The following is a 19,074-nucleotide window of genomic DNA, read 5'->3' as shown; positions in this document are numbered from 1 at the left end:
AAAGGTACGGACTTGATTAAATTCATTCTGGACTCTCTATCCGACCACATAAAGACGTGGGGATACTTCGGTTTGGCTTTAGGGTACCTCTACTCACTACCACGTAAGTGTAGTGTTGTTTGGAACAGTAGAAGAGGTAGAAAAATAGCGTTTTGTAGCGGCGAAAGGACACGCCCCGGTCACTTCCAGGCTAACGAGTTTTGGCTAAAAACGGTGAGCTAGAACTTTCTCAAAATACATCCGAATGACATGATTTTGGTGTCAACTCAACGTATGTACCCCCAATAGTCCGAAAAATTGATCTAAAGTGCATTTCACTCCGGATTATCCCTTTAACACTTACAAGCTGTATGTTAATAGTTAGTTAATGTTATTAAAGGATAACAACAGTTAACTAACTGTTAGTAACTAATTGTTAACTGCTTATTATGCACTGTTAATAGCTAATAAGCACATGTTATTCTAAAGCGTTACCCAATAATCATTTAATAATTTAATCATTCAGCTTTAAAATGGGCAATGTGTGAATGGACTAAAGGTAAATTAGACAAAATGTGTTTTCTCTTTTTTTCTAGACTTTTAGACTGTAGCATAACAGGTGATGGATATGCTGTGCTGGCCTCAACTCTGAAATCAAACCCCACACACCTGGTAGAGCTGGACCTGAGAGGAAATGACCCTGGAGACTCTGCAGTGGAGCTGCTCACTGATCTCTATAATTTACTTAATGATTCAGAATGTAAACTTCAGACTCTGAGGTGAGAAAATGTCTGAAAAGACCATAAGATTTGTTCTGTAAGTAAGTGGTATAATGCTTTGATACTCTGGTGTGAAGCTGCTCACTGAATTCAATAATGACCCATCCTATAAACTGGAGAAACTCCAATAACAACCCTGGACATTCAGGAGTGAAGCTGCTCACTAATCTACTAAATGTATGATGATCATAAACTGAACTGACACTTAAACAACATAATTTAACCAACAAAAGCTCATGTTAGTGAATGAAACATGTAAAATGGTGATGAGCATTTTTCCTCTCTCCTTACAGGTTGTTGAAGAGTAAAGATGCAGATGAAGTCCTTACATATCTGACTTCAGTAGGAATAAACCCCCTACTCCAGACAGAGCTGGATCTGAGTGGGGAGAAACTAGGAGACTTAAGAGTAAAGCAGCTTTCTGCTCTTCTGGAAGAGTCACACTGCAGGCTGCAGAAGCTGAAGTGAGTGTCACCATATAACCCATTCATTTGCTTCTTAATGATGAGGAATAACTTGGGTTTCTCAGGAAGACTAATATTCTATATTTCATGATCTTTGTCTAAAACCTTTCCAAGAGAAATGTTCTAATTTGGTTTTATTTTTTTTAATGTTTCTACCAGGTCCTTTAATGCTTTGATGTAATATAATATTATTGAGTAGCTAATTCACTTCATTATTATTTCTGATTTGCATGATCACACAATGCCCCTTATCTGCATCTTAGTCACATACATACAACACCCCCCCCCCCACACACACACACCCCGTTTTAACTGTCCCACCACCACTCCACCCAAGACATCACACATGCCTGCCCTTAGGATTCCCCTGCCCACACTCTCTCTCACACACACACACACACACACACACACACACACACCCCACACACTCACACACCCCCTTACAGGCTCCCTCTACTAGCACGACCCCAGGCAGTTGGGTTGGCCCCTTGAGCCGTGGATCTGTCCAAGGTTTCTTCCTGGACAAGGGCGTTTTTCCTTGTCCCTGTTGCTGCTGGGTGTCCCTTGGTTCGCTATTGTAATTAGTGTTGATGACGGTGACAAATACATTGAATCTTGACAAAAAGGGTAAACTCATTGCCGAGGGCATGCTAAAATACTGTGCATTAAAGGGATAAGAACACAATTCATAGTATCATTATCCTCAATCCATTGTATCATTTTAAAGCAAACCCTCAGCAAGAGAATGACAGCATGCATAAAATGTGCCAGGCAAGATTTCACATTTAAACATTGTAAATCATGTGGTACTGTAGGAGATAAGCCATATGTGATCTAAGCAGTATGTAGCCTATACACAGGTGGATCTTAAAAGATATAATATATTCTTTAAAAAGTTCATTTTTAAAGAATATATATTTTCTTCTGTAATTTATTTAGAAATGTGAAACTTGTACATATTCTTAATTCATTACATATAATGTAAATATAAGCATGTTTTTTTTTATCTTGATGACAGACTTTCAGACTGTAATATAACAGGTGATGGATATGCTGCTCTGGCTTCAGCTCTGAAATCAAACCCCTCACACCTGGTGGAGCTGGACCTCAAAGGAAACAACCCTGGAGTCTCTGCAGTGGAGCTGCTCACTGATCTCTATCATTTACTTAATGATTCAGAATGTAAACTTAAGACTCTGAGGTGAGAAAACGCCTGAAAAGACCATACGATTTGTGCTGTAAGTAAGAGGTATGATGCCTTGAGACTCTGGAGTGAAGCTGCTCACTGAATTAAATAATGATCTAGACAAGCTGGAGAAACTCAGCTAACGACCCTGGACACTCAGGAGTGAAGCTGCTCACTAATCTACTTCATTTACGATGTTCCGCATTGTAAACTCAACTGACAAAATTTAACCAACAGAAAATTCACTCGCGTACTCATGTCTGTGAATGCAAAATATAAAATGGTGATGAGCATTTTCCATCTCTCTTTACAGGTTGTTGAAGAGTAAAGATGCAGAGGAAGTCTTTGCATATCTGACTTCAGTAGGAATAAACCCCTTACTGCAGACAGAGCTGGATCTGAGTGGGAAGAAACTAGGAGACACAACAGTAAAGCAGCTTTCTGCTCTTCTGGAAGATTCACACTGCAGGCTGCAGAAACTGAAGTGAGTGTCACCATTTTCTCCATTCATCTGCTTCTCAATGATGAGGAACAACTTGGGTTTCTCAAGAAGACTCATATTCTATATTTTATGTTATTTATCTGGACATGTTTTCTAATTTTTTTTTTTTTTTTTAAATTATGTTTCTCTATGTCCTTTAATGTTTTGATGTAATATTGCATTTATGTTGAGTAGGAAAGTTACTTCATTATTATTTATATTTCGCATGAGCATTATAGCTTATTATAATACAAACAGACTTTCTAGAAAGTAGAAGAGGGTGATCAAAGGAATAAAATAATAACATGATATTACAGTACATTATACAGTAGCATTGTAGTATTATAACTGGGTGAACTGACAGCACAATATGCAAAATATGAATTCATTGTCATCCCAGATGATGACAAGGCATACATTACAGAAGTGGGGTATTTATTATATGAATTACACGTTTATTGCCATTTGTGTTGATGACCGTTACATTGAGTCTTAAAAAAAAAAAAAAAAAAAACTCTAGCTTAAACTCGTTGCTGAGGGTGTGCTAAAATACCATGCACTTAAGTGATAAGAATACAATTCATAGTAACCTTACCATCAATCCATTACATTTTGAAGCAAATCCTCAGCAAGGGAATGACAGCATACACAAAATGATGCTAGGCAAGATTTTACATTTAAAAATGTTAAATAATTGTGTTTAATATAAGCCCGGCTGTATGTGATACAAGCAGTATAAACACGTACACAGGTGGATTTAAAAAAGATAGAATATGGTTGAAAAGTTTGATTTGTTTGATTTGCAAAATGTGAAACGTTCATATATTCTAGACTCATTACATATGAAGTAAATATCTGAAGCATTTTTTTTTCTAATCTTGATGACAGACTTTCAGACTGTGGCGTAACAGGAGAAGGATATGCAGCTCTGGCTTCAGCTCTGAAATCAAACCCCTCACACCTGGTAGAGCTGGACCTGAGAGGAAATGACCCTGGAGACTCTGCAGTGGAGCTGATCACTGACCTCTACAGTTTAGTTAATGATCCAAGCTGTATACTTCAGACTCTGAGGTGAGAAAGTCCTGAAAAGACTATAGGCTGGGTCATTATTTAATTCAGTGAGCAGCTTCACTCCAGAGTCTCAATTATACCCCTTACAGTACAAATCTTATAAAGTGGAGAAACTCCGGTAACAACCCTGGACACTCAGGAGTGAAGCTGCTTACTAATTTAGTGAATCTGTGATTATCCTTATCGTAAACTGAACTGACACTTAACCCTCTATGGGACTTATTAAGAATATCAATGAAAAAAATTCAAACACCTTTGATTTTAAGTCTATTTAGGCCTAAAATACATTTCCCGAGCTCACTTTCAGAAATTGACCTTTGACCTTTATTTTGGGGTACCGTCATTTATAAATGACTATGTCCCATTTAGGTATATAATTTTTCACGATTTGTCAATGTAAAAACCAATTCATTAACGATAAATGGATTAATTATTCATGGACATATTTAATTGGAAATCACTTGATCAATTTAATTTCAGGATCTTTCTGACTAAACAAAAATGCAAAAAAAATTGTCTGTGCACAATGAATTTTGAGTATATACCATGTTGATTCAAGTCATAAAACGTCTCTTCACTGTGTGTTAGATGGGTCCCTTGTTGCTTTTCATATCGCTGGTGAAACTCAACCAGACGTTTATTTTGTGGTGAAGCCCAGCCAGGTGAACATCACACTTACTGCACTTCACTCATATTTGGTCAGGGAAGTTGTCATTTTTGCATCAGCCTTGGTTTTCAGTGCACTAAGGCCAGTGGGCAGTACTATCCGTCCTGATCTATACATATGGGAGTGACTCCCTCTTCCCTTTTTGATGCCAATGAAAGGCTCCATTCCATTCTCTATACAGTTCAGAGGAATACATTTACATCATTCTGCACAGAGTAAAGTATTGTGTACAGTACAATGTGTATAAGAGACACGCAGGAGAACACCTGCCTAAGTAATAGGCTGGCAAATGCAACCTTCCCTTTATACGGTGGATAGACCATCTTCCAGATAGGGACTAGGTAATGGCCATGGATCCCTGATCCCTGATCCCTGATCAGCGACAACCAAAAGCCTATCCCTGGTTGAAAATTCTCCTCACTGCCTTACTTTGCACTCTCATCCTACCCATCCTCACTACCATCGTTCTCACTTTTGGTCATACCTGATGCTGTGTTCCACTCTTACAACTACATTGTCCTCATTGTTTATTTCACTGTCCTTACTGCCCACAGGAATTGGCATAGCTGTTCTTTTCAACTTGACATAAATCTTGAAAACACCCTAATAAACTTCTGTAAATAGTCTGATGCTGCATCACAACAATAGAAAACTAGACCGAGTCATTATGGAAATGTCTATCCCTTAATAGGACTTTGTCAGTTATACATGACATGAACTTGTTAAAGGTTTTCAAGAAAGATTTTTAGATATATTCATGTGAAATGATTAAAATAGTTAAAAAACAGTTTAGCCTAACTAGTTGTATTTTTTGCAAGGTGATTTTTTAATGTTTTATAGTTTAAAAGTAGACTTGCCATCATGCCACTCATGGGTGTGACTCAACGTGTGGTATTGTCTCCTTTACTTCCTTGTAGCAACAAATTATGCAATAATATTGAATAATCTTTAATTTCATTGGTTGAAGGAGAAGTCATGCAAAGTATTTTTGGGATTATTTGATTGGTTAAGGATTTATATTATTCTGTCAAGCAGTTTTCTTTAAGGCCTATTCGGACGGGATTAGTTTTATGGGGTGACATCAGGTTAAGTAATAATTACCAGGTAATGTAGTCCCGTCCGGACGCGCCATGTCAGTAAACATAACGGAGTATGTCGGTGACATTTACAGACACTTTTACCTTCCGTAAAACGGTCCGGAGAAATTACCTTAGGTAATATTAATCCCGTGCGAACGCGACCCTCTGTAAAGATGTCTGTAATATTTCGTCAAATCCTGATTTGAAAACAATTCCACCATAGTCTGAATGAAAACATAACATGTTGTGCAGCTCCTAATAGGACGTTAGCTAGTTTGCCTAATAGCTTGATATTGTTAGCCATTTCAAACTACTTATGGCATAACATAAAGCTAACGTTTAATAGTTTAACCAACTTGTGTAGTCTTTCAAATCTGAAAATGCCGCACGTACCTGACGCAAAAGGCCTATTCGGACGGGATTAGTTTTATGGGGTGACATCAGGTAAAGTAATAATTACCAGGTAATGTAGTCCCGTCCGGACGCGCCATGTCAGTAAACATAACGGAGTATGTCGGTGACATTTACAGACACTTTTACCTTCCGTAAAACGGTCCGGAGAAATTACCTTAGGTAATATTAATCCCGTGCGAACGCGACCCTCTGTAAAGATGTCTGTAATATTTCGTCACATCCTGATTGGAAAACAATTCCACCATAGTCTGAATGAAAACATGACATGCTGTGTAGCTCCTAATAGGACGTTAGCTAGTTTGCCTATTAGCTTGATATTGTTAGCCATTTCAAACTACTTATGGCATAACATAAAGCTAACGTTTGCTAGTTTAACCAATTTGTAGTCTTTCAAATCTGAAAATGCCGCACGTACCTGACGCAAAGTATCACGTGCACAGCGACGAAGATGTGACGGCAGAACGTAAACGTAGTTACTCCTCCCATGTCAAGTAAAATGACAGAGATGTCTAGTCCCGTCCGAATTGGACATTTATATTACAGAGGTCATATGATAAACCTGCATTACTGTACGTCCCCCCATAAAACTAATCCCGTCCGAATAGGCCTATAGTATCACGTGCACGGCGACGAAGATGTGACGGCAGAACGTAAACGTAGTTACTCCTCCCATGTCAGGTAAAATGACAGAGATGTCTAGTCCCGTCCGAATTGGACATTTATATTACAGAGGTCATATGATAAACCTGCATTACTCTACGTCCCCCCATAAAACTAATCCCGTCCGAATAGGCCTTTAGTGTCATTTATAAATGACGAAATCCCATAGAGGGTTAAGGCCTATTCGGACGGGATTAGTTTTATGGGGTGACATCAGGTAAAGTAATAATTACCAGGTAATGTAGTCCCGTCCGGACGCGCCATGCCAGTAAACATAACGGAGTATGTCGGTGACATTTACAGACACTTTTACCTTCCGTAAAACGGTCCGGAGAAATTACCTTAGGTAATATTAATCCCGTGCGAACGCGACCCTCTGTAAAGATGTCTGTAATATTTCGTCACATCCTGATTTGAAAACAATTCCACCATAGTCTGAATGAAAATATAACATGCTGTGCAGCTCCTAATAGGACGTTAGCTAGTTTGCCTAATAGCTTGATATTGTTAGCCATTTCAAACTACTTATGGCATAACATAAAGCTAACGTTTGCTAGTTTAACCAACTTGTGTAGTCTTTCAAATCTGAAAATGCCGCACGTACCTGACGCAAAGTATCACGTGCACGGCGACGAAGATGTGACAGCAGAACGTAAACGTAGTTACTCTCCTCCCATGTCAGGTAAAATGACAGAGATGTCTAGTCCCGTCCGAATTGGACATTTATATTACAGAGGTCATATGATAAACCTGCATTACTCTACGTCCCCCCATAAAACTAATCCCGTCCGAATAGGCCTTTAGACGACAAATTTAACCAACAAAAGACTCACTCACATACTCATGTTATAGTGAATGCAACATATGAAGTGGTGATGAGCATTTTCCCTCTCTCTTTACAGGTTGTTGAAGAGTAAAGATGCAGAGGAAGTCTGTGCATATCTGACTTCAGTAGGAATAAACCCCTTACTCCAGACAGAGCTGGATCTGAGTGGAAAGAAACTAGGAGACTCGCGAGTAAAGCAGCTTTCTGCTCTTCTGGAAGAGTCACACTGCAAGCTGCAGAAGCTGAAGTGAGTGTCACCATATAACCCATTCATTTGCTTCTTAATGATGAGGAATAACTTGGGTTTCTCAAGAAGACTAATATTCTATATTTCATGATCTTTGTCTAAAACCTTTCCAGGAGAAATGTTCTAATTTGGTTTTATTGTTTTAATGTTTCTACCAGGTCCTTTAATGCTTTGATGTAATATAATATTATTGAGTAGCTAATTCACTTCATTATTATTTCTGATTTGCATGATCACACACACTGCCCCTTATCAGCATCTTAGCCACATACATACAACACCCCCCCCCCCCACACACACACACACCCCTTTTTAACTGTCCCACCACCACTCCACCCAAGACATCACACATGCCTGCCCTTAGGATTCCCCTGCCCACACTCTCTCTCACACACACACACACACACACACACACACACACACACACACACACACCCCACACACTCACACACCCCCTTACAGGCTCCCTCTACTAGCACGACCCCAGGCAGTTGGGTTGGCCCCTTGAGCCGTGGATCTGTCCAAGGTTTCTTCCTGGACAAGGGCGTTTTTCCTTGTCCCTGTTGCTGCTGGGTGTCCCTTGGTTCGCTATTGTAATTAGTGTTGATGACAAATACTTTGAATCTTGACAAAAAGGGTAAACTCATTGCCGAGGGCATGCTAAAATGCCATGCATTAAAGGAATAAGAACACAATTCATAGTATCATTACCCTCAATCCATTGTATCATTTTGAAGCAAACCTTCATCAAGAGAATGACAGCATGCATAAAATGTGCCAGGCAAGATTTCACATTTAAAAATGTTAAATCATGTGGTATGAGATAAGCCATATCTAAGCAGTATGTAGTGTAATAAACCTCCTGGGTAGGGAAAAGGTCCCCCTCTAGCGACCCCCTTTGTCCTCTCCCACAGGTAGACCACTCAGAGAAGAAGCAGACGCCACACCACCACGAACAATTCACATATCTTTATTTAATACATATAGCCAGGCAGCTCTGGATGCTATAGCCAATCAGACTGACGGGGTCTGAGATCCCCAATCACGCTCTGTGCAAAACAGCAATAATAAATAGCCTATACACAGTAGTCCACTCCACACAATTCATAGACACCACAAAGAGGAAAATATCTCCATTCAATTAATAGCAAAACACGTCAAGTGATCACACTAAAAGGTTCCCCCCGCCCCCGTCACTAATAAATTAAACTATTGCACAAGAGTAACCCGGCTTTCATTCACAAAACACAGAGTACAGAACAAGCGAATTAATTGATTAAAAGGGGAACTTCCCTGCTCCCCAAGACCCTCCCCTGGGGTCTACAGGCCCCGGTACAGTCCACGCACCCGACTTGTCGTGCGACATGTTGACGTCACGGGGAACGTTGTAACCATGTATACTTGCGCGTGGTAGTCGCGACACAATATGCAGTATTCTACTGAACAGAGGCACGTATCCATTGACGTTAATGGCAGTAGCAACTAGCTTCTTTGCTGATATTTCAGACTTAGCTTGCACAACTGAAGGATTAGCCTACCATCTTGTTTATGAGATGAGTTTGTGTAATCTCCCTAAATGGAAAGAGATTTTTTTTTTTTTAGGTCTAGCAGATATCCTTTGGTTGAAAATAAATCTCTTCGTTACCTTTTGCTGGAATGCTTCTGTGCCTCGGTCCTAGTAATTTCCCCCTAATTCCTCATGTTGCAACTCTCACTGGTAACTTCGTTAACTTATCCAACGTAGTTCACGACTGTAAACAAATCAGTCATCCAGGCAACTCTCGCTGCAGCCTAGCCAAGTTAACTTCCCACTTCTCAAACGTACTATTATAACTTCATGACTACAGTCGTTTTAAAAATGAATGGGCTTATTTAAGATGTTGGATAGGCTATATGATAATGCCTGAATGTGGTTTATGTGGTTGATGACTGTAGAAGGACACTGGCTCCGTGAGCTTGGCTTCAATCTCTTCCTAGTTGTCGTGCGAGGTTGGCGCGCGCGGCTGATATAAAATGTTCGGTGCGCGACACGTCGGCGCGCGGCTGAAAGGTGGCTTGCGACACAGGAAATTACGTCATTTTGACGTCACATTGTCGCGCGACAGGTCGGGTGCGTCGAGTATACCAGAGCCCGTCTACGGAGAGCCTTGCCACTCGCTATTAAGTCCCATTGTAACGACTTTTGGTTGCAGTTCCACCAAAATTCCACTGGGGGCGGTCGCCTGAGTGCAGAATGAATGGGAGCCTATGGAGCTAGACGGCTAAATTTGGCTCTTTCACTCAATTGTCGTTGAGAGATCTCAGATCTGATTGTAGTTTTTGCAAGTTCAACATAGGTTATATGTCAAAAGTTGAATGAACGAGTACTTATGTCCTTCCGATTTCTTACAGGTTGAGTTGTTGTTGCCCATACCACGCTAGCATTCTGCTAATGAAGCTTGAGTGTATGACGTCATTTACATTTTAAGACGTTTTAAAGCAAACAAGTGACTCTAAAAAATCAAACACCACGCAATACGTAATTTCTTTGCATCCCCTTTCGAAAACAACATTCAAATTAATTGACAAAAATTCATATTTTGAGAAAAGTGGATTTTGAGGGGTATTGCTCCATAGACCTCCATGCATTCTGCACTCCAAATGTGAGCGCCTCTAATGGAACCAGCGTGGAACTGCAACCATTTCAAAACCGGAAGTATAACGACAGTGGCAGTTCTCCCCTTATTAGACATTCTCTGAGTATACTTACGGTACGTGTCCATTATTGCGGCGCGTTGACGCTTGCAGACGCCTAGACCCTCTCTTCGTCGCCGCTTGTGGTCGTGTAGTAGGCTAAAGCAGTTTATTACATCGAAATACACAATGCCAGCACACATAGGCAACTAAAGTGAAGATAGCTACATAATACGTAACACTATTAGCCAGTGCAAGTAATTTTAACATATTTTGTTGAAATACTCACAAATGTCATTGCCATGTTCCTCCAAAGCACCTTTCTGTCTTGGTTCAAGTCGCCAACAATGTCATTTTGATAGGGTGCAGTGGCAAACTTGTTCTAAACTTAATGGCTTAGCTGCTGTATAACTTCCCAGCAAGCAAGCCCGCGCGGGCCCCTTGTAGGCTCACTGTGGGCTGCCGCTGGGGCCCCTAGCGGGCTGCCCACGGTGGGCCCCTGAGGGCTTGCTCATCGGCAAAGCGCTGGGCCCGCAGTGCTGGCCCCGCAGGGGCAGCCCTCACTTAGCCCTAATAGCCCTAACTAGGCCCGCACAGGCCCCTATGGGCTGCCCTCATCTAGCCCTAAGCCCTCTCTAGGCCCACGCTCAAAAGCGTGGGCCCTGTAATGGCCACGCATGGGCAGCCCACATTGCCCTCTCTAGGCCCATACTCAGCATTATTATTGTTTTTCCCCTCCATGTTTGTATTTTATTTCTTTTAAAGTTTATTCATTCATCTTTGTTAAACACATTGAACTGCCTCTGTGTATGAAATGTGCTATATAAGTAAACTTGCCTTGCATAACTGTTAAAAAGAAAATTACAATAGTCCAGAATTCAAAGAAATGTAAGTTTATTGTGTTAATATACACAATATATCTCTAAACATTTAATATGAAAATCACCTGAGACAAGTATTAGCTTTAAAATATAAATAAATACATATGAAACCTTCAATATTAAATCACTTTAATGGTCATGAAATATATACAGTGCCCTCTATAAGTATTTGAACATATGCTAAAGTTGCCTAAAAAGAGGAAAATAAAATCATCTTTTGGAAATTGATCTTAAAGGGATATTCCGCCATTTTTGGAAATACGCTCATTTTCCACCTCCCCTCGAGCAAAACAATCGATATTTACCTTGTTCCCGTTCATCCAGCCATTCTGTGAGTCTGGCGATACAACTTTTAGCTTCAGCCTAGCATAGATCATTGAATCGGATTAGACCATTAGCTTCTCGCCTGCTACAGGGCCGGCCCTAGCCCATTGGCTGCCCAATAGGCCAGTCAATCTAGTGTTCGACCCATGACTAATTGCAATAGTAATCATTCCAAGATTTTTGTGATCCCTAGGTATATCTAATTAACATATAAAAAATCTACCCATTTATATTTAGTGGAACATACTTTTTTCAAGGTCAAAGGTAGCAATTTCCAATGCATTTTGCCATTGGGATTTACTAGTGAAATGGGTAAAATTTTAAACTATAGATATCAAATTGAAACTTTCACAGTTGTTTACTCACATTATGGCAAAGATTTTTTGTATTGCAAATTTTCTGAAATGTGATGTTTAGATATGCAAATGAGACCAGTTTTACCTAAATATGCAATAATTTGCATATATTTCTAGAAAACTAAATCTGAACAATAGGTACAGTCAGCTTCAAAATAATTGCTGCATTTTGCTACTATATTGGATACCAAAAGCCCTATGCAAAGGGAATATTAGATATTACTTCATATCACCTCAGAAATGAGGAAATCAAGTCAAGCCAAAATCAATGCGTTTCAATGGAAGTACATTATACAAATGATTGTCAATGATATGGTATGATGGAAGTATCTCAGTGCATGCAACTCACTTGATATGTTGTCTAAAGGTCAATATCTTCCTTATGTGACTTGGCATGCATTGAGATACTTCCATCATACCATATCATTGACAATCATTTGTTCTATAATGTACTTCCATTGAAACGCATTGATTTTGACTTGACTTGATTTCCTCATTTCTGAGGTGATATGAAGTAATATCTAATATTCCCTTTGCATAGGGCTTTTGGTATTCAATATAGAAGCAAAATGCAGCAATTATTTTGAAGCTGACTGTACCTATTGTTCAGATTTAGTTTTCTAGAAATATATGCAAATTATTGCATATTTAGGTAAAACTGGTCTCATTTGCATATATAAACATCACATTTCAGAAAACTTGCAATACAAAAAATATTAGCCTTAATGTGAGTAAACAACTGTGAAAGTTTCAATTTGATATCTATAGTTTAACATTTTACCCATTTCACCTGTAGTAAATCCCAATGGCAAAATGCATTGGAAATTGCTACCTTTGACCTTGAATAAAAGTATGTTCCACTAAATATAAATGGGTAGATTTTTAATATGTGATGCAGGAGGGTTTAAGGATCCATAAAAAGTATGAACCATTACTATTGCAATTAGTTTAAGTTTTGGCCCTTTTTTGAGCTAGATTGACTGGCCTACAAGGCAATACTGAGATTTTGCCTTTGAACTGTGCTGTTTGTTACAATAAACATTCAAGAGCATTAAATGGAAGACACTACTTTTTATACGAACGTGCGTCAGCCATAGGACCTATTAGATAAGTTTTGTTTATTGGAACCGGACCTACAATGACTTTCTCTTCAGCATTGTAGTAACATATAGCTAACCGTTAAAACGAGGCAGATATGACATTGCAACAATGTTTACAATGTAACGTTGCAAAGATTATGCAGACTGTTACGATTGACTGACACACGCTCACACACACATCAGCCTGTCGAAATCATGCGCCGGACGCGTATGATGCGTCTTTCTACATGGGTTTAGTTATCGGGCTATAATGAGAACACACTTTTGTTACAATTGAAGACGCTAGCTCCGCTTTGCAGGCTACTTTGTAATGACTATCTGTTTCCAGCGTTTCTTATTTTGTTAATCAATGTTGTTAAAAAAAGAAAGAAAGATGCTTTAGGGCGCCCCTCAACCAATTTGGCGCCCTAGGCGGTCGCCTAGTTGGCCTGTAGGAAGAACCGGCCCTGGCCTGCTAGCTTCAGGTTTAAAAGTGACTAAGATTTCTGGGAATTTTCCCATTTAAAACGTGTCTCCTCTCAAGTTAGAAAGTGCAATAAGACCAACTGAAAATGAAACCTGCCGTTTTTCTAGGCTGATTTGACATGGAACTACACACTCATCAGGCGTAATAATCAAGGCAACTTGCAAATGTACATAGGCGCAGTGATATCGTACGCAGCATCTGAAAATAGTCTCCATAGACAACAAGCAGTAGTAGTGCCAGTAGTTTGCAAGTTGCCTTGATTATTACGCCAGATGAGAGTGTAGTTCCATGTCAAATCAGCCTAGAAAAACGCCAGGTTTCATTTTCAGTTGGTCTTATTGCTAGCCTGGCTAACGCCTCCCACTTCTCAAATGAGACGTGGTCTGGCAACCAGACGTTCATTTTCTCGTATTTGAAAAAATGCCCAGATCCGTTCATTGGGCGCCACGGATGTCAATCAAATGCGTCTCTGCATAGCTCTTCATGGTCTTGCTTTCTCCCCTGTTCTGTGATTGGCCTCCAACATCAGGCGAACATGGGGGCGTTAGTTTCCAGACTGCCTTAGCAGCGTGAAAGAAATCACCGCGCAAGGCAGTATGGGAAACCCAGGCTATCTTATTGCACTTTCTAACTTGAAATTCCCAGAAATCTTAGTCACTTTTAAACATGAAGCTAGCAGGCGAGAAGCTAATGGTCTAATCCGATTCAATGATCTATGCTAGGCTGAAGCTAAAAGTTGTATCGCCAGACTCACAGAATGGCTGGATGAACGGGAACAAGGTAAATATTGATTGTTTTGCTCGAGGGGAGGTGGAAAATGAGCGTATTTCCAAAAACTGTGGAATATCCCTTTAATGCCTTAAATTAAAAAAATGAGAAATACCCAAAACTTTAAGGACATCAATTTTCTTTGTGAATGAATAACGTATCATAAATAAATAAATAAATGTTTTATAAAAAATACAGGGGTCATAAGTATTGAAACCCCTATGTTAACACCATGTGGGTGATTCTGTGTCAAATCAGGACACTTTCGGATCTCATCATCACGGAATTTAACGAAACTTGGCATGCCGATTTAGTCATATGAGAAACAATATTAAGAGAGATTCAGACTAAGAAAGTTTAAATTAATTGGGGTGGGGACTACACTTTTGATTTATTGTATCTCCTTTACTGTAAGTCACACAGAAATGTTTCTTACGTTCTTTGGCAGCTCTTTTTCAGCTCCGCATTTTACATAAATGGCATTCAATACCCAAAATAAAAGGTAGCTGAGTCATCAGAGATTATAATACTACAAATTGAATAGCAAAAAAACTATATTTAAAATTCTTCATTTTTTTTCTAAAAATGTAAATGCCTGTCAGGTCATTGACATCTCCAGAAAATTTGGTCTGTGGCTTTTGAGGCATTGCAGATATTGTGACCTATAAGGTGGCATCACATATTCAAGTCACTAATGGGCCAGTTTAACATGAAACTGTATTGCAAACACAGTGTGACTAATTCAGTTAATCAAGTTTCAGTTATTCTGAACTTGCATTGATTCTTTCAGCCATAAAACATTATTGTATGCTTAAAATGAATAAGCAAAATAAAGAAACCAGCCACTGCAAAATAGAATTCATTTTAATAGGACTAATGTTTTCCTCTTCAGTTCACACTTTTGACACCTTCAATTAAGTACTTTAAGGCGAGACACCCCAGGTGAATAGGGGAACATTTTAAACTTAAAGGTATCTTCATGAAACTTTACCAGTTGAATACTCACATAAATAGGAGAATAAAATGTATTGCAAGTTTTCTTTAATTTAATGTTTAAATATGCTAATTAGGCTTTATCTCATTAAATATGCGCTAATTTGCATATATTTTGATGCGAAGGATCTGACCATTGGAAAAAGCCAGGTTGAAAATTATTTTTCTGTTGTGTTAATATATCAAATAAAAAAACATTTACAGAGGGGATTATGAATATCTTCTTTTGTTTTCCAGTAAATCAGAAAATACTGCCAATTGGCTTAAAAAGTGGATTTTCGCCCTATTTTTAGGCATAAAAAGTCATGTAAATCATGCCAAGAATGCTATATCAACAAATCCCTCTGTAAATATCTTCCTAATATAGTTAGGAATAAGACTGGAAAGTTTGGTGTATGTAGGTGCTGCAGAAGTGGAGATCCTTTGCATGGCGTGTGGGGGAAAACTCGTTTTGAGTAAACAGCCTTGAAACACAGCCAATGAAATGCGTTCTCAGCTTAGACTCGTCTTTGAACTTTCGCGATTGGTTGCTAATACAAAGGAAATGCCCATATTTGGATAGCATAGCGTCTTGTAGGAGAAGCAGGGCTTTCAAACGGTATCAAACACGATATGATTTGGATCACGATCACGGTAGTACATGACACTTTAGAATGGGAACTTTTGGTAAAATTAGGAGAAATATACAGGCGCGAGTAGACAAAAGTTCGTGAAATAAACACTTAAATGTGCAAATCGGACTTTGTTGTTGTAGTAGGGTGGTAGAATACATGCTAAAGTAGCAAACTAGCTCAAAATCTCGAAATTGACCGGAGGTCACAAAAACAGTATTTACACCTGCCGTGTCTCGCCTTAATAGAGACCATGCACTCTTTCATAATGTTGTCAGTGAGAATGAATGAAACAAGTCCTTCACCTGTAACACAAAATAAAAAATGCACCTAAATAGGCTCCTTGGCTAGCCTGGAAACCATAACTCTCTGACTTCGCAGAGAGTCTGTCCTACAGTAGGTCCATTGGCAAATGTGTATTTCCTGGTTTGTGGACGTTTGTCTGAAGTTTGAAATCATTGGAGTTCAATCACTAACGTTTAGTAATGACGTATGTTAACCAAGGGGGACACAATGATAATGATAGGCTTGAAACTTAAATGTAATCACTCTCAGGAACGCCCTCTGTTCGCTGGTTGGACAAAGGTGCTCTTGCCGGACTAAACAAGGGTGGATCACAATATTCCAGACGGAGTACTGTAGGGAAAAAGAACGGGAGTACTGTACGTAGACAGGCGGGGCCAGGCTACTCCTTGGCCACTCAATAATAATGAAAATCAACACTGGAGTCACAAATAATACACCTCCACTTTAGGTTACTCTGCAGGAAGAGGAACAAAAGCTACAATCTCATTTTATTCTTCATCAGTGTCTGTGATGCAGCAATTGTGTCCTTGGTTGACAATGACTGTAGTCCATGTTGCAGTCACAGGTTCCACTACTAAAAGCATGTCCTGATCCATGACAAGTTTATCCGGACAGTATGGGAAGGTGTATGATGGAGATGGTCCGTGAGGATGTAGTAGAAAGTTCAATTTTAACTCTGTAGTGCTAGACATAAGCTCCTTTCACACTGACAAATATAATGCTAATATTACCCAAGTTTAACGTTAAGGCTGTTCCTTTCACACGGACAGACACAGGGAGGGGAGTCAGCCCATCCCGGCAATGAACCCGCCTCGAGGGGTAGTCTTATTGCCGAGGCGGGCTTAGTGTGAAAGGAACTGGTCGACACCGCGATTAGGGGTGTGTGCATAGGCTTACGTATACTGTATGTCTATGGGTGTGTGACTGATGACGTATTTGGCAAGGCAGGAGGTTAAAAGACAAGAAACAGCGGGTCAGAATAACACAAGGGTCATTCCACCTCAATTCAACAAATTCCTTCTGCTTGACCATCTCAGATTTCCTTCAAAATTTTACCACCTGAAGAGTAACCATTTAAACTGACTTAGCCAAAATATTAGATTGGTATACCTAATACTTCCAGAGAAAAACGTTTTTGAACATGGTACCCCCCTTCTGATTTTTGGCACATTGGCGCCCTCATCTAAATCTGCAGCAACGTTCAGATGTTATTATCTCAAAAAGTGTTCAAGCTAAAGACTTACTTGGTGATTCTACAAATATTAGGCTAATGAGTGGTCATGTGGTAGCTTGATCAAAGGCAAGCTATAGTTCAAAGAGTTGTTTTCTGAGTTGTCTTCCAGGCAGCGCTGCCACTGTTGACTTAAAGGCACTTAATCCTACTCCTAACCTTAACCCTAACCTTAACCCTAACCTTAACCCATGCCTAACCCATGCCTAACCCCAGCGCCTTCCAGGCAGCGATGCCTTGAAGACAACGTTGGGGGCTCAAAACACCAAGAAACCTTTCTACTCACAACTACTGAAGCCTACTTCTACTTAACTGTACTCATAACTGAAATAAAATTTGACAGGTTCAAAAAGCACAAACTCTTATTTGCCGCGAGGTAACGTCATCTAAGAAAAAACAAGTCATTCGTACTTTGGCATGCAAGAAAAAGACAATGCTTCAGTTGGGAATCGAACATGGGTCTCCGGAGACGTAACCCGACGCTTATCCGCTGCACTACTCTACATTTGAGTAACACGTGAAACTACTAATCTTTGAATGACGTGTTATGGTTGCTAGGTAATGGTAAATAAACTAGAAGATCGTATTTCTTGCTTTTGCTTACAAACGGACGGCTTTACCCGTTCACTGAACAAGGTTTATGGAAATTTAGCACCACTTTACCATCTAAAATATTGTTTTAATAATCCTAACTTGTTAGATTTAGGATTTAGGTTGGCCATCTCCTGCCAAGATGGTCGCGCTATGTTGGATTTCAAGTTTGGGTGCAAATAAGAAAATGCCTCCATTCCACTATTTACACCCGGGTGCAAATAATCACTCCGTTTCATTATCATTCATGAAAAAGCGTGCATGATCTCTACTATAATAAAGTACTTATTTGAAGGTGTCCTATTAAAATGAATTGTATTTTGCAGTGGTTGGTTTCTTTTTCTTTTTTTTCCCCAATGCCTCAAAAATCACAGACCAAATTTTCTGGAGATGTCAATGACATTCCAGGCTAGCTTTTGGGAAAAAATTAAGAATGATAAAATATGGATTTTTTTGCTATTCATTTCTTAATATTATAATCTCTGACAACTCAGCTACCTTTCATTTTGGGTTTTGTATGTCATCTATGGAAAATATAGAGCTGGAAAAGTGCTTTCAAAGAACATAAGAACCATTTGTGTGTGACTTACAGTAAAGGAGATTCAATAAGTCAAAACACAAGAGGGTCATTCCACGTCAAATCAACCAGAGCGCACGCACTTGCGTCTCAAAAAAATCTGAAAAAAAAAATACCATTTGTACCTATGTTACCCAGGAGACACTCTGTAAAATGTTTTTGTGCTAAGATCAATACTTTCCAAGTTAGACAGTTTTACGGGGGGAGGGGGGTGTCAATTTTGCTCTGCCTCTTTTGTTTGTCAAAGTTCATAAGCTCATTGCTCAAGAACTAGAATTTGTAGGAGGCTTAAATTTTGGAGGCTGGTGCATAAATTGGAATAGCATGCAGTAAAATCACCACGA

The 19,074-nt window shown here is 39.5% G+C and overlaps 1 protein-coding gene across 1 annotated transcript in view; it reads left to right on the top strand.

The window, feature by feature from the left end:
* The window catches only part of LOC134069460 (protein NLRC5-like), a 108,130-nt gene that overhangs the window by 48,144 nt on the left and 40,912 nt on the right, over window positions 1–19,074 (top strand). Inside the window, exons 11-16 of the mRNA XM_062525423.1 lie at window positions 576–758; window positions 1,052–1,222; window positions 2,241–2,423; window positions 2,722–2,892; window positions 3,778–3,960; window positions 7,683–7,853. Of these exons, the coding sequence (XP_062381407.1) occupies window positions 576–758; window positions 1,052–1,222; window positions 2,241–2,423; window positions 2,722–2,892; window positions 3,778–3,960; window positions 7,683–7,853 (1,062 nt within the window). The remainder of the gene's footprint in view (window positions 1–575; window positions 759–1,051; window positions 1,223–2,240; window positions 2,424–2,721; window positions 2,893–3,777; window positions 3,961–7,682; window positions 7,854–19,074) is intronic.

The sequence above is a fragment of the Sardina pilchardus genome, chromosome 21, assembly GCF_963854185.1.
Source record: "Sardina pilchardus chromosome 21, fSarPil1.1, whole genome shotgun sequence".
NCBI classification, from domain to species: Eukaryota; Metazoa; Chordata; class Actinopteri; order Clupeiformes; family Clupeidae; genus Sardina; species Sardina pilchardus.
The sequence above is the reverse complement of the archived record's forward strand: the minus strand, read 5'-3'. Positions and strand labels throughout refer to the sequence as shown.